The sequence below is a fragment of the Halichoerus grypus genome, chromosome 9 (assembly GCF_964656455.1).
Source record: "Halichoerus grypus chromosome 9, mHalGry1.hap1.1, whole genome shotgun sequence".
Taxonomy (NCBI): Eukaryota; Metazoa; Chordata; class Mammalia; order Carnivora; family Phocidae; genus Halichoerus; species Halichoerus grypus.
Genome location: NC_135720.1, coordinates 141,537,453 through 141,550,825, shown reverse-complemented (window position 1 = coordinate 141,550,825; position 13,373 = coordinate 141,537,453). Strand labels below are relative to the sequence as shown.

The window sequence follows — 13,373 nt, the reverse complement described above, 5'->3', positions numbered from 1 at the left end:
ATCTGCTCCCAAAACCAAAATCAAAAATTTAACTAAGAAGATAACTGATCCTCAGTTACCAAGAACATTCAATTGAATTCACAAGTTATTAAATGCCTAAAACTCCCCCAAAGCTAAAGCTTTCCCAAAACAATAAAAGCTTTTCCATTACTGTAAATGAAAATCCTTTTAAATGAATTTGCCTAATTAGAGGCTGTGTCCACATGTGTGCGTGTAAAACTGGTTTTTAAATTACCCTCATTTGGATCCCACACACTAACATTATTTAAAAGAAAGCAAGATCAAAGAGGAGTCAATGTGACTGAATCACTGAATACTTTTTGAAAAGTTAAAAAATAAACTCACATTTCTTTCCACAGAGAAGTGTCCTCTCACTCGAGAACGGTGGAACATTTCAGATGTTACTCATAGTTCTAAGTGAATAGTTGCATCTAATACTCAAATAGCCATAATGGGGACAAGAGAAACAAGGAAAACTAAAATCTAGACAGAACTTTTATTTGGAAAATTCATTTTCCTTTGGGGCACATCTGGGGGCTCAGTCAGTTGAGCATCCGACTCTTGATTTCAGCTCAGGTCAGGATCAGGGGGCCCAACGGGAAACTGATCCGCGGGGGGTACTACGGTTAGGAACCCCCCCACACACACACAGCACACCTGCCTTCGCGCCTCAAAGCTGCGTGAACCACTGTCAAGTTGGACGGAATTGCCTCAGAAGTTCCTATTCGCTTGCAGCAATGTCCTACTCATTACAAATTTTAGTATCCGGGGCTCCTCTTTCTATACATCATCAAAGCATCTTGCCATGAACTGTGGAACGAGTTTGTGGAACGAGTTTGTGGAACTGTGGAACGGGAAGTTTCTCCTTAAAAGAATTAACTCTACACCCAGACCTACACCTAATTCTCAGCTGTAATTAGCCTTTGAGTCTCCGTTGAAGCCTCGGGGATTTTTCTCTCTCACTTGGAAGGAGAGTGACGTGGAAGAATTCAGTTGCAGCACTTACCTACTCTCCTGAAGTAGGACTGTGAAAAAGATTTCTCAACACAGGCCAAAATGACAGACCCACGGCCTCCCTTCAGGTAGACAGGTACGTGGGGAGAATACATCCGCGTGCCAATTTCACTACTACCATATAAAACAGTTCTGAAATGCTTCTTTTGGAACTAACCTTGAGGGCAATGGAACGCATTTCTTTGAACATCCACACGGATGCTGAATCCTTACCCTTTGAGAGTGAATTAGGATCAGGCACAGGCCATTCACAGACAAGTTGGGCCATAGAGAGTGACACGGTTTTGTGTTCGAAATCAGGTACGACTATAAATGGATGAGACTAATTCTTCTTGAAAGATTTAAAATAGCTTTGAAGGCAATTCCCAAAATGTTTCAGAAAAGGCGGAATATTTATATGGCTTCTAAATAAAAATTTTTCAGAAAGGCCATACTGACCCATGCTGTGAATTCTGACATTCAAAATAAGGCTTCACTGTAGTAATCCTCTTCCCTCCCAAGTATGGCCCACATGTGCCGGGCTCAGCACGGTGCCAAATACTGTCTCGCAAACTGTTAAAATCTCCATTCCACAGGTGAGAACCAAAGGCTGAAGGAAGGCAAGCCAAGTGGCTGAGCCAGGTTTCAGAGGGCGCCTTTCTGATTCCAAAGTACCCACCCTTTGCAATGACCCCCTTTTGTCTCCCATGACTACTTGTAATCCTATGCAGACACTTAAAAACATTCAAGGGGTGCCTGGGTGGCTCAGTTATTAAGCGTCTGCCTTCGGCTCAGGTCATGATCCCAGGGTCCTGGGATCGAGCCCCGCATCGGGCTCCCTGCTTGAAGCCTGCTTCTCCCTCTCCCACTCCCCCTGCTTGTGTTTCCTCTCTCGCTGTGTCTCTCTCTATCAAATAAATAAAATCTAAAAAAAAACACTCAAGTATAGTTGACACACAGTGTTACATCTGTTTCAGGTGTATAATATAGTGACTCAACAATTCTATACATTAAATGCTCACAATGGTAAGTGTGGTCACCACCTGACGCCCTACAACGTTATTACAATACCATTGATCATATCCCCTTTTCCATCTCTATAAACAATTCCGACTTGAAAGTTACTTTCCTCTCTCCTCCCGATAAACTCAACCATCTTAGATGATGGCCTTTTATCTTCTGTAACACCCATACAAACCTGATTTTAAAATTAACCAGTGGCAAGTAGCTATTTTGTAAATAAAAGGAACTATTTACTTATAAATATACAAAGACTTCACGGTATTTCACACACACATTAGAGGGGATTGTGTCTACGAGGGCTAAAGACAGAATGAACAGAAAAAAACAGACACATGCATAATTTTAAACTTCCATGTCGGCGAAAGATTTTTTCTGAGAGCACTACCTAAATTCTGAAGTGTCAAATCATTAAAAGGGTTAGCAGTTAATACTCAAATGGCCAAGCATTCTACACAGATAATATCATAACCCCTCACACCTTTACCAGAGAGATTTACTCTATCGTGGAGAGGAGCAAAGTGAAACCTAGTTAGATTTGGACACCCATCTGTAAGAAGAAAAATGTGGTAAGATGCCTTAATTTAGAAAAGTAATTTGGTGTTTCACCAATTTCCACGAGCAGCAACATAAGGTGACTTTATAAATGTGGCCCCTGGGACTGTGATTCAAGCATTAAGATGGTGGAAGAACATGGCCCCAAGGTAGTCTGGAGGGTCCCCATCTCTCAGCAGTACCGCTGCATCATAGAACCCATAAACGAACGGCCAAAAGGAAGTTGTAATTATCACCATCATAATGGCCAACCCTACCATCAGAGAGCAATCATTTCATCTGGATTCCTGCCTTAGTAAGAAAAAAATTATAAAGGAAAAGTCTAGTAGCCATTGGGGGGAACCATATGAAATTGCCAACAGCCTGCCATTTCTGACCTACAAAAATGTCAATTTTATCAGTTCACCAAATAGAACTGTCTTTGAAAGTTATTCCCAGTTGGATCACAAAGGAGTTTAAAGAACAAGCTACACAGTGATATAACACAGTCTTCTTTGGGCATATGGCACCTGACAACTTATTTGAGAAGAAAATGTCTAATCATACTTGATGTTCTAATAATTACCTACATAATTAACAACAATCAGGAAAGCATACTTTCATCATGACTCTGCCATTAGTAAGCCGGATTATTTCAGCTTCTTTAGAACTCACTTTCTTCATCTCTAAGTATGGGAACCAGATGATCACTTACGTCCCTTCCCATTTTGATCACAGAATTAAACAGAAGATGTTGTACTGAGAGTAGTCACTATATTTAATGAGGAAAGTGAAACATCTGGGTCATTCAGTAGTGTCAGATAGTAGAACAATCAAGTTTATACCAATTTGCTTTTTTTGATAGAATAACCCTTCCTATCCCCATTCTTCTTACTGCTCCCCCCATACAAAAGTTTTTACTACTGCCAGGTCCCGTAAGAAAGTATTAGTAAGCAATTAATTCATATTTCCAGACTCGGTTTCTATTATATGATCTGTCTTTATAAATAAAAGAACACTGGGGGCGCCTGGGTGGCTCAGTCAGTTAAGCGTCCAATTCTTGATTTTGGCTCAGGTCATGATCTCAGGGTTGTGAGATCAAGTCCCACATTGGGCTCTGTGCTCAGCACAGAGTCTGCTTGAGATTCTCTTTCCCCCTCTCTCTGCCCCTCCAGTTGTGCTCTCTCTAAAATAAATAAATAAATCTTATTAAAAAAAAAAAAAAGAACAGCGATTTACACATGAAAATTTGACAGTGCACTTTTTTAGGGGTTTTGTGGGTTTTGTTTTTTGTTCCTTTTGGCTTTTCTTTTTTCCAAATAAAATGACTAGGTAAATCACACACAGTTGGTATTAACCCCAGCTCAAAATTAAAAAAAAAAAAAAATCCTGCACTAACAATTTACATGGTACGATTTCAAACTTGTCAGTTTCTAGAATTTTCAGAGAGGTAAAGCATCAATCTTCAATATTTAGTGTTAGGCTTGGTACCTGGCATTTTGTTAGGAGCTAAGGGAAACACAAAATAAGTAAGACACAAATAGTATCTTCCGGAAAGTTACAGCCTAGCAGGGAGAGCACACAGGCGCTAATCGAACAGTTGCGCAGGACACCCTATGGGTCACTGTCCAAATGCACGTCACCATCATTAAGTACCAGACAATCAGAAAAGAGCAAGATCGCCAAGGGCTGAAGCAGTCAGGGGGGAAATTCTACAGACAGATAAGCAACAAAAGCAAAGAACCCTTACATGCCCCAGATGCCCCAGGAAGCACTTTGCAAAGAAGAACTCCTCTAAACCCCGTAAGGAGCCACTGGGAGGGCACTAACATTGCTCATTTTGCAGATGCAGACATTGAGGTTTTGCAGTCTCGTCTAATTCATGCGGGACCGCATAGCTAGTAAAGACCAAACTCGGATCGAACCCCAGCAGTCTGGTGCAGGCATGGAGGAGACTGGACTTGAGCTAGATCCTCGGAGAGGGAAGCCTTGGGGAAGAGGGACATGGCAAGTGTGTGGGAGGAGGAGAGAACAGTGGGCAGAAAGGCCCAGGAGCAGGAATGAAGGGACATCACCTCCAGCCCCAGTAAGAAGGAACCACGTACGACGTGCTGAATAAAGTCAGGCTCTGAAGAGGCCCTGTGGCTTGTACCTGGGTCTTTTCTTACTGGTCTCCACACAAACTGAAAGTCTCAAGACTAAAAGTTCAGGTACCCTCTAAAATGCAGAGGCTCTTAGTCTCAAATTATCTTGGTGTTCTTTGATAGGAAGGGTCTGGAACTGCTGTAATTTTGAGAAGCATCTTAATTTTCCTGTTTTAAATCGAGACATTAAAAAATAAGGCGAATAACAAGACAGTCATTCTCTTGCACACACTCTGAATCCAAGTCAGGTTACACGCATCTGTCCCCTGCGAGGGACATAGAACATTGCATTTTTCATAACGGTAAAGCTAGTCTATGGCTTTTGTATCTCGAGGCTTCATCATAGAATACTTAAGCAACTGGCACGAAGAATGAATAAAAAACAAACAAACCCCAAGTCATTAAAAACACACTTGAATGCTTTCTGAACGGCGTTCTGTGGCTGTTTGTAGATAAAACTTGCAAAATACAGAACATCAGAAACTTCTATAAAATGTGTGTTTTTCTGCTTCATTTATACCCTCTGGATTCACAGCATCACACTTTTTCCAGGAAAGAGGCAAAGCAATTTTGAGGCTATCATAATCTCTTCCATCCCGTAGTCTGAACGTGTTCTTACCTCACAATTGCTGAGATCAAGAGAAACCCCCTTCAAGTTATGATTGCAAGCCAGGCCCAGCAACAGCGCTCTGGGGGGAGAAAACACACACATCAGACACAGATTCCAGAGGCTGCACCGAAATACGTTCGCACGCTGAATAAAGCCCAGAAAAGGTCAAGCACCAAGCACCATGTCGGGTTTTAGAATGCCAACTGCATTTCTTCCTCCCAGACACAGTGAGGACTGACGCTGTAACATTCTTCTGTCTGACTCAGAGCAGGCCCATTCCGAATGCCGGGATCGCTGTTCCTATGCAAATAAACCAACAGTGCCCCTAACTGCACACTGAAATTAAACGGTGTTCATCACAGATCAATTCCCACCTGCATCTGCCTGAGAACACCTTTAATATCGTTTAGAAAATTATTAGGCAATTGTTATTAGAGTAGCAAAGTCACACTGGTTTTCCCTAAGGAATAGGTTATGAGGGACTCAGGCTCCGCTGTATCCAGGACCAGAAATTACCGTCTACGGAGAGGGTGTTTTTGTTTTTTTTCCCAGCACCTACAGCAGGAGGTAGGAAGACAAGAGCACGGGAGATAAGGCCCAAGTCCGGAGTCCGAGCCCAGGATCCTGCCTGTCTGTCCAGCTATGACAGGCTGGTCTCAGGGCAAAGCACATCACCGTGAAGAGGCATGTTCTGGTCTGCATGCTGAGGAGACTGGACTCATCATGTGGCTCGCATCTCTAAGAGAATGAGTCGGTTCCACCTGCTCCGGTCAGTCCCGTAAAGTCTAACACCCCTCAGCAGGCTTCACCAACAATCTGACACAGGCACACACGTCCATCAATCACGCTGCGGGGATCACAGACCTCAACCGGCCCGGGGAGGAACACACGGGAGAGCACCAGAGGGCTCCTGCTGTCGGGCAAGGGCGATGCATGTGTGTGTGTGTGTGTGTGTGTGTGTGTGTGCTGTTGGGCAAGGGCGACTGTGTGTGTGTGTGTGTGTGTGTGTGCTGTCGGGCAAGGGCGACGCGCGCGTGTGTATGTGTGTGTGCTGTCGGGCAAGGGCGACGTGGGTGTGTGTGTGTGTGTGTGTGTGTGTGTGTGTGTTTGCGTGCGCGCACACACCACTGTAAGACAGGCAGACAGGAGGGAGTACTGGGGGGGTGGGGGTGGACCCAAAGCATCAGCTCCTCGGGGGACTACTGGTTCTCAGTGTTCCCATATTCTCCACCTCGTTCGTATACTCCACAAATACCGCGGGGTGAGAGTGAGGTGGGAAGGCACCTCCTTCACACCAGTCTCTGGGATCCCCCCTGCCGGTGACTCTGGCCTCATCCACCCACTGAGCGAGAGAGCTCCCACAGTGCGCGTGGGGCCCGCGAGCTGGGCTGCTTCCAGGGAAGAGTGCTGGAGGCGGGTAGTGCCTTTCTTCTCATTCCTTCAACCCAGTTCACCAGTCCCTTCTTCTAAACACTGGCCGATGAGAAAGGCTGGGCAGATCTCATCTGTGCGCATGCTCCTGTTTTATTACTTATTAAGTTGCTTCTCTTTCCCCAACAAGGGCTTCCCCCCCTTTCCTTCTTGGGGGCAGTACTGAGCCGCCGAAAGCGCCTGGGGCATGGAGAACCCAAAGGCCAGCGCCGAGGTCCTGGCTCTGTACCCACAGTGGGTGGCTCCCAGGACATCACACATCACTTTTCTCTGTCTCGGGTGCTCATCAGCAAGATGGGACAGTCAGCACATTCCCAAAGAGGTCCCTTCGAGTTCTCATATGTGCTGAGTTTCTAGAACCCAGCCACGTATTTTAACGCTCTATTCTTACAATGCTTCCATGGAAGGGAAATTCTTCCTGCTCGCCTGACAGGTAGATTAAGGCCAAGGAAACAATGGTGTGCTTTCAGATATTTAAGGACGGTACAGAAAACCAGTGATGAAGATATAACAGCTCCTGAGACTGGCAAATACAAAGATCCCAAAGCAACCATAAAACAAAACCAAAGGGAACAATGACGAAGCCTAGCTCGCACCGGGGAAAGCTCCACGGCAGGAAGCGCTGTTACTCTTCACGCAGTGATGGAAAAATGGCCTTAACGATTGTCCTCTCCAATCCTCCATCATTACTGCAACACTGGTTAAGAGAAGAATTTGCATTTCATTTCGCCGGCTCTGGATATGTGATGCTAGTTAGCATTTTTGAGAAGCTCATGCAATAGGTTTCTTAAAAATACTCAGCCCGGGAGATGGGGAGAAGGGGGGCCATGTGACAGGGAGCAAGGAAGGGCACAGGGAAGCAGGGACAGGGGGAAGAAAGCGAAAGCGCCAGCATGAGCAGTAAATAGGACCTTGGGCCTCGCTCTGAGTGATGCAGAAGCATCCTCAGGATGCACAAGAACCACACTGAAGATTTTAGGAAACACAAGGAACAATGTCACCATGTTCTTTACTAAAACCCCTGTGGCCTGACAAGTCTGCAAGGAAAAAGCACAGCTATGAAGTAAGCGGTCATAGTCTTTCATTGTTTTTGAAGAAGCCCCAGATTGTGAGAGACTTCTGCAGAACATGGTGATGCCCAAACTTAGAAGGTTTCTCTCAAAAGCATTTGCATTGCTTTAGCATATTCTCTTATGGCTGCTGACCTCCAACCCCTCAACAAGCGAGGGTCTCCGTCCGCCCCTCTTGGTGCAGGGGAAGGTGGTGGGGCAGGCACGTCGGGAGCCTAGTGGCCGCTGGTGGGCACCACGATGTGCCTCCCAGAACCCCCTCAGCAGTCAGTCCTCCTTCGGGGCGCGACCTCGGCCAAAGAAACGTGCCTCGCCCAGGCCACATCCTTCCAGAGGCAGACTATACCAAGGACCGATCGACACGGGGTAGAAAATCCGAGTCTCTGTCCCCTACACGCTATGCTCCATCTCAAAGTCTGCTTCCCGAGAAACCCAACCTGTGACCGTGAGTTTGGGCAAATTACTGAGCTTCTGGGGCCTCCATCTCCTCAACTCCAGACTAGGAATCACAACACCTGCTCACAACTGCTGTCAACATCGAAGTGGGAGCCTTTTCCCTCACGTTAAGATTTTTATTAAGTGAAACACAGAGCTGAAGAGATTACTGACAGGACACTATTAAATATTCACATAAATAACAGCAGGTCACAAGATTTAACAATTACAAAATAACTCTGAGGCATAATTTTTATCACCAAGTCTCTATAATAAACAGTACAGTAAAATCCAGTGTTGTGGTGGTGTGGAATATTCTATAAAATCACTAATGCTAATCAATGAAGAGCTACTCTGTATTGCACAGGATCAAGAACACTGAAAGAATTGGAATACTGTGCACCTGTCAGTAACTTTTGAATAAGCAGATCTCTTATCGGTACTCTGAGGGCAAGGATCAAGTCCGGATCTGCTTTCTACCCAGTGCCCTCCTCATATGTGGCACATTGTAAATGCACAATAAGTATTAGTTGAATAAATGAATGAAGTAAATATGACTAAATTATAATGGATCCCCCTTTAGAATACTGATTCCGAAGTTAGTTTGATTGATATCCACACAAACAGCCTCATCATGAGACTTTTACTATCTGAGCTGTTACATCTACAGACCTCTAATACATTAACTCAATGTTTAAAAAAGAAAAGGCCTGCCATACACCATCGGATTTCTTTCTTAGCACTTGACTAGATCTACTGTCCTTAAAGACATCCATTGTTTTGGTCTTATGGTGCCATATGAGATACTGCAATCAATTTCACACCTCTCAGAAAGAAGAAAGCAAGTCACAAATTAGATAAAGATTAATTTTCTACTAAAATGAATAGCAGACACTGATTTTAACATGTCATACAAATTACAAGGGAAAAATTAAATGCTGATTTACATGCCAACTAGGGAAAGGAGAAATCTGTGCATGGATTTGGGAGCATGCGACCTGTACACATTTGTAACTACCTGAAAATATGTTTTTTAGACTTGTAGAGAATTTGATTCTATGGCCCTTCTGATTATTTCTGTCAATGGTGAACAGAAACTTCAAGGATGACAAATTATCCTCAAACTTTATTTTAAAGAGTTTAACTTCACCACTAGGGATATTAACCCATTAACTAAGTTGACTGCCAAGTAAACACACCAAACAGACAGCTTCTACTGACCTAAGTAATTCAGGAACTAAAGCGTCTCAAAACTGATTCTGTTGCATACACACCGTGTATAGAGTTTATTATGGTTAGGAGAAATATGGAGAAGAAATATTGACTAGAACACACACATGAAAATACCTAAAGTGGGCTGAACAGAGGTTAACATAAAGTCAGTGGTACCTGGGAACACAACTTTTACAGATCAGTGACAACTGCCAAGGTCACAACCCAAAGAAAGATTTTTTTCTTTTTCCATAGAAGACGCAATAATATCAATAGTGCACAATGTACTCAAAAAAGAATGTGATTTCCTTTTGTGCCCCAAAGTGAGAAAGGCATTTTCATCTGCTTGGCCTGCTTTAGGATTACGTGTCTTCTTCTTCCCTTCCCTCAAGCACATTCATAATCACAAACTGAATGTTAAAAGCTCTGGAGAAAATGAATTAACGACTCACTTTAACGGCTCAGGAGACAGTTTTGTGCCTGAAAGGTTGAGCTGCATCAGAGACAGAGAGCTACTGAAGAACTGTTTGAAGGACGGGGGTACTTCTTTTCCTTTCCTGAAAAACAAAACACAAGAGTCATACCACCAGCAGTTATACTTGGGGTTGGGTACCCCACTTCCAGACTAGCAAAATTACCTGTTGGTTATTCAGACACTGGGAAAAAAAAATCCATGAATCCATTATATTTTCAGTAGAAATTTAAAGGTAAAAAGAAACAAAATGTCTGGAAGCTAAATAAATCCAATACCATCAAAAGAACAATGCAAGAGAAGTTAAGACATTTCATTTAAGTCCTTAAAACCACTGCCATTCTTTGTAGCCAATGATCTCAAAATGTGTTTTACCCATAGATCTCCTTGTTTGAATTTTTAAGAAATTGGGAGGTCAAAGAGGATGTCTATTTCTCACAATTTAATGAGCTTTCCCTCTGGGTGGCACTGAATCCTAAGGATCGTTATGTGCACTTGGCAAAACTCTCAGATGCAGCCTGTCTCAGATGCAACAAGATGTGACCTAATGGTGAACTCAGGAACAACACAGAGAGTCTGACTGGCATGAAGCCTGCGTGGCAAAGATCCTGCTCAGCTCCTACATCCATAGGGCAAATCTAATCATTTCAGGCCAAATATTCAAAAAAAGACAAAACTCCAAAGAGATGGCTATAAACTACAAATACGTGCCCTTGTTGTTACGGCAGAAATCCTACATCTCAAAAAGAAAGTAGAGTCAACGCCACGCTAGGAGGGCTTTGGGAAAACAAGACCCCAGAGTCAAAGTTGGAATGTGAACCCTTTGCTTGTTTTGTTCTATCTGCTAGAAGTGATGGCAGGATTGAGTAAGTCCACATGCGTGAAGCACTCAGCCTGATGGAGAGTAAACACTCATTTAATGGTAGTTATTTATACTCTGTGGGCAGATTCAGAGTCTCAGGCAGAGGCCAGGCTAGCAGTCTAGCTCACCCACATAACATTCAACAATATTTCTTGTACAAAGGTCCAGGAAAACCTATGTTAGAAAAAGGTTTTAAACAAGATAATTTTAGGCTACCTGAGAAGAACTACCTAAGCAACCAGAATCTCTAAGAGGTTGAAAATACATTTAAGAGGAAAGAAAATTCTGGTAGAATATATATTAGATGTGTCCAATGAACTCTGGCTCCAAATAGTGAAACAATATAAGCTTGTATACTCCTGTTCGTTTTCGATGAGCAAATGTTAAAATACTCTCTGAAGGGGCACCTGGCTGGCTCAGTCAGTTAAGCGTCTGCCTTCGACTCAGGTCATGATCCCAGGATCCTGGGATCCAGCCCCGCATCGGGCTCCCTGCTCAGTGCAGAGTCTGCTTCTCCCTCTCCCTCTGCTCCTCCACCCTCCACTCATGCTCTCTCTCTCACTCTCAAATAAAATCTTAAAAAAAAAAAAACTCTCTGAATATACTTCTCCTCCTACTACTTTGTCTGGGTCTCTACTGTACCAGTGTTTCCAAATATTCACTGCCCCTTTCTGTGGGAGGACGATGCTTCATCCCCCTGCTGCTGGCAGGCATGGCCATGCGAGTCCCTTTGGCCAAGGGGACATCACATCAGACAGAAGTGATGTGTGTGACTTCCAGAGAGAAGCTGCACCAGCCAGTATGAGCTGTGACTCTTTTTCCTCTGCTACGTGGCTAGAGATCTGCCTTTCAGATTAATGGCGATGTGGCCAGCCCACAAGGGACATGTCACAAGACTACCACTGCTGAAAGCCATGGAGATGGGGGTGGGGAGCCACACAGAGCAACCTAACATACCCTGACTGACACACTTATGAACAAAAGTACGAACAGCCTGGCTGACAGTCCACAGCTCCGTGTAAAGGCATCAATTCCAAGATAATTACTAAGGGCTTGCTAGGACTGTATCTAGGTGAGGTGCTGGGTGTTTAATCGCAACCTCTCATTTGGATGACAAGCTGATTTGTTAGTACAGTCCCGCTCTGTAAGCTTAACAGCTCTACTGAAGACGAGTCATCACAGAGAAGGCGCCAGGGTGGCTCAGTCAGTTAAGCGGCCGATTCTTGATTTCAGCTCAGGTCACGATCTCAGGGTCCTGGGATCGAGCCCCGCATCAGGCTCCGTGCTCAGTGGGGAGTCTGTTTATCTCCCTCTCCCTCTGCCCATCCCACCACCCACGTGCATGCGCTCTCTCTCTCTAATAATCTTAAAAAAAAAAAAAAGACCATTCATCACAGAATTCATAGTATATGAGCCCAAAAAAGCTGATTATGTGAAAATTTTTATCTTCTATGACATCATCTTCCCAACCCAGCTGCTCAGTCCATCCCAGCTTCCCGCAAAGCATGGCTTCTTAAAAGGCTTTCAAATACATGAGGTGACTGGGTAGTCTCCATCAATGCCTTGAAGAAAACCCCCAACTTCTCCCACCGTTACAAACGCCCCACACTCTCTGACCGTGTCTTCTTCTGTTGAGGTGCTTGTAGCATATTTTTGTTCCTGTAAAGATTCACCTCACTGTTGAAATAATGGACTGACTGTGCTTTAAAACATAGAATAATTTACTTGCGAGGCACAGCAGTCCAATAAAGCCGGCTGAACAAGCGAACGTTCCAAACAAGTGAGGGTTATCCCTCTGAATATATAAAGTTTTCAAAATGGTAACTTATTAAAAGGGAGGTATTTCTAGTAGTCAGCAATTCTCCCTATTATTAAAAAGCACATAACGACGAAAATATGGTTTATGATTATGGTCATCATTACGAGTGCTAAGTACTGTATTAATTCATTAGATGGTCCCAGAATTTCACAGGTACATAACCCATGTACTTTTGATAACTTTTCTTTCTTTTCCCTCCATTCTAAGTCGCTGCTATTTGTGAATACTTTCTGTTTCTAATCTAACGCCCTACACTGCAAACAATTCTAAGTCAGGAAGGTAGAAGTGAGGTGCTCAGGCTAGCCCTACAATTCTACACATTAAAATTCATGAATCTGGGGGCGCCTGGGTGGCTCAGTCAGTTAAGCGGCCGACTCATGATTTTGGCTCAGGTCATGATTTCACGGTCGTGGGATGGAGCCCTGCATCGGGCTCCATGCTCAGCATAGAGTCTGCTTGAGATTCTCTCTCTCCCTCTCTCTCTGCCCCTCCCTCCTGCGCGCTCTCTCTCTCTAAAATAAATAAATCAATCTTATTAAAAAAAAATCATTAAAAAAAAAAATGCATGAGTTTGGGACCGGCCATACTCTTTGCTCACCAGAGGGAGTTTATAGTTGCTTCCAAGTTCATTGTTGAGAAGTCCCTCTAAAAGAGCTTTTACTATATTAAGAGAAGAGTGCCCATCCTCATGGGACAAGCAGTTATTAGACAGTTCACATAGCAGGCTGGGGCGATTGCTAAGAACATCCATCATACTGCAGTGAAAAAATA

The 13,373-nt window shown here is 43.8% G+C and overlaps 1 protein-coding gene across 10 annotated transcripts in view; it reads right to left on the bottom strand.

The window, feature by feature from the left end:
* The window catches only part of CARMIL1 (capping protein regulator and myosin 1 linker 1), a 307,843-nt gene that overhangs the window by 110,557 nt on the left and 183,913 nt on the right, over positions 1–13,373 (bottom strand). For all 10 annotated transcript variants that reach the window (XM_078055759.1, XM_078055757.1, XM_078055761.1 and 7 more), the window contains 2 exons: positions 9,902–10,006; positions 5,311–5,380 (listed from right to left, as the gene is read on the bottom strand). In XM_078055759.1, coding sequence (XP_077911885.1) covers positions 5,311–5,380; positions 9,902–10,006 — 175 coding nt within the window. The remainder of the gene's footprint in view (positions 1–5,310; positions 5,381–9,901; positions 10,007–13,373) is intronic.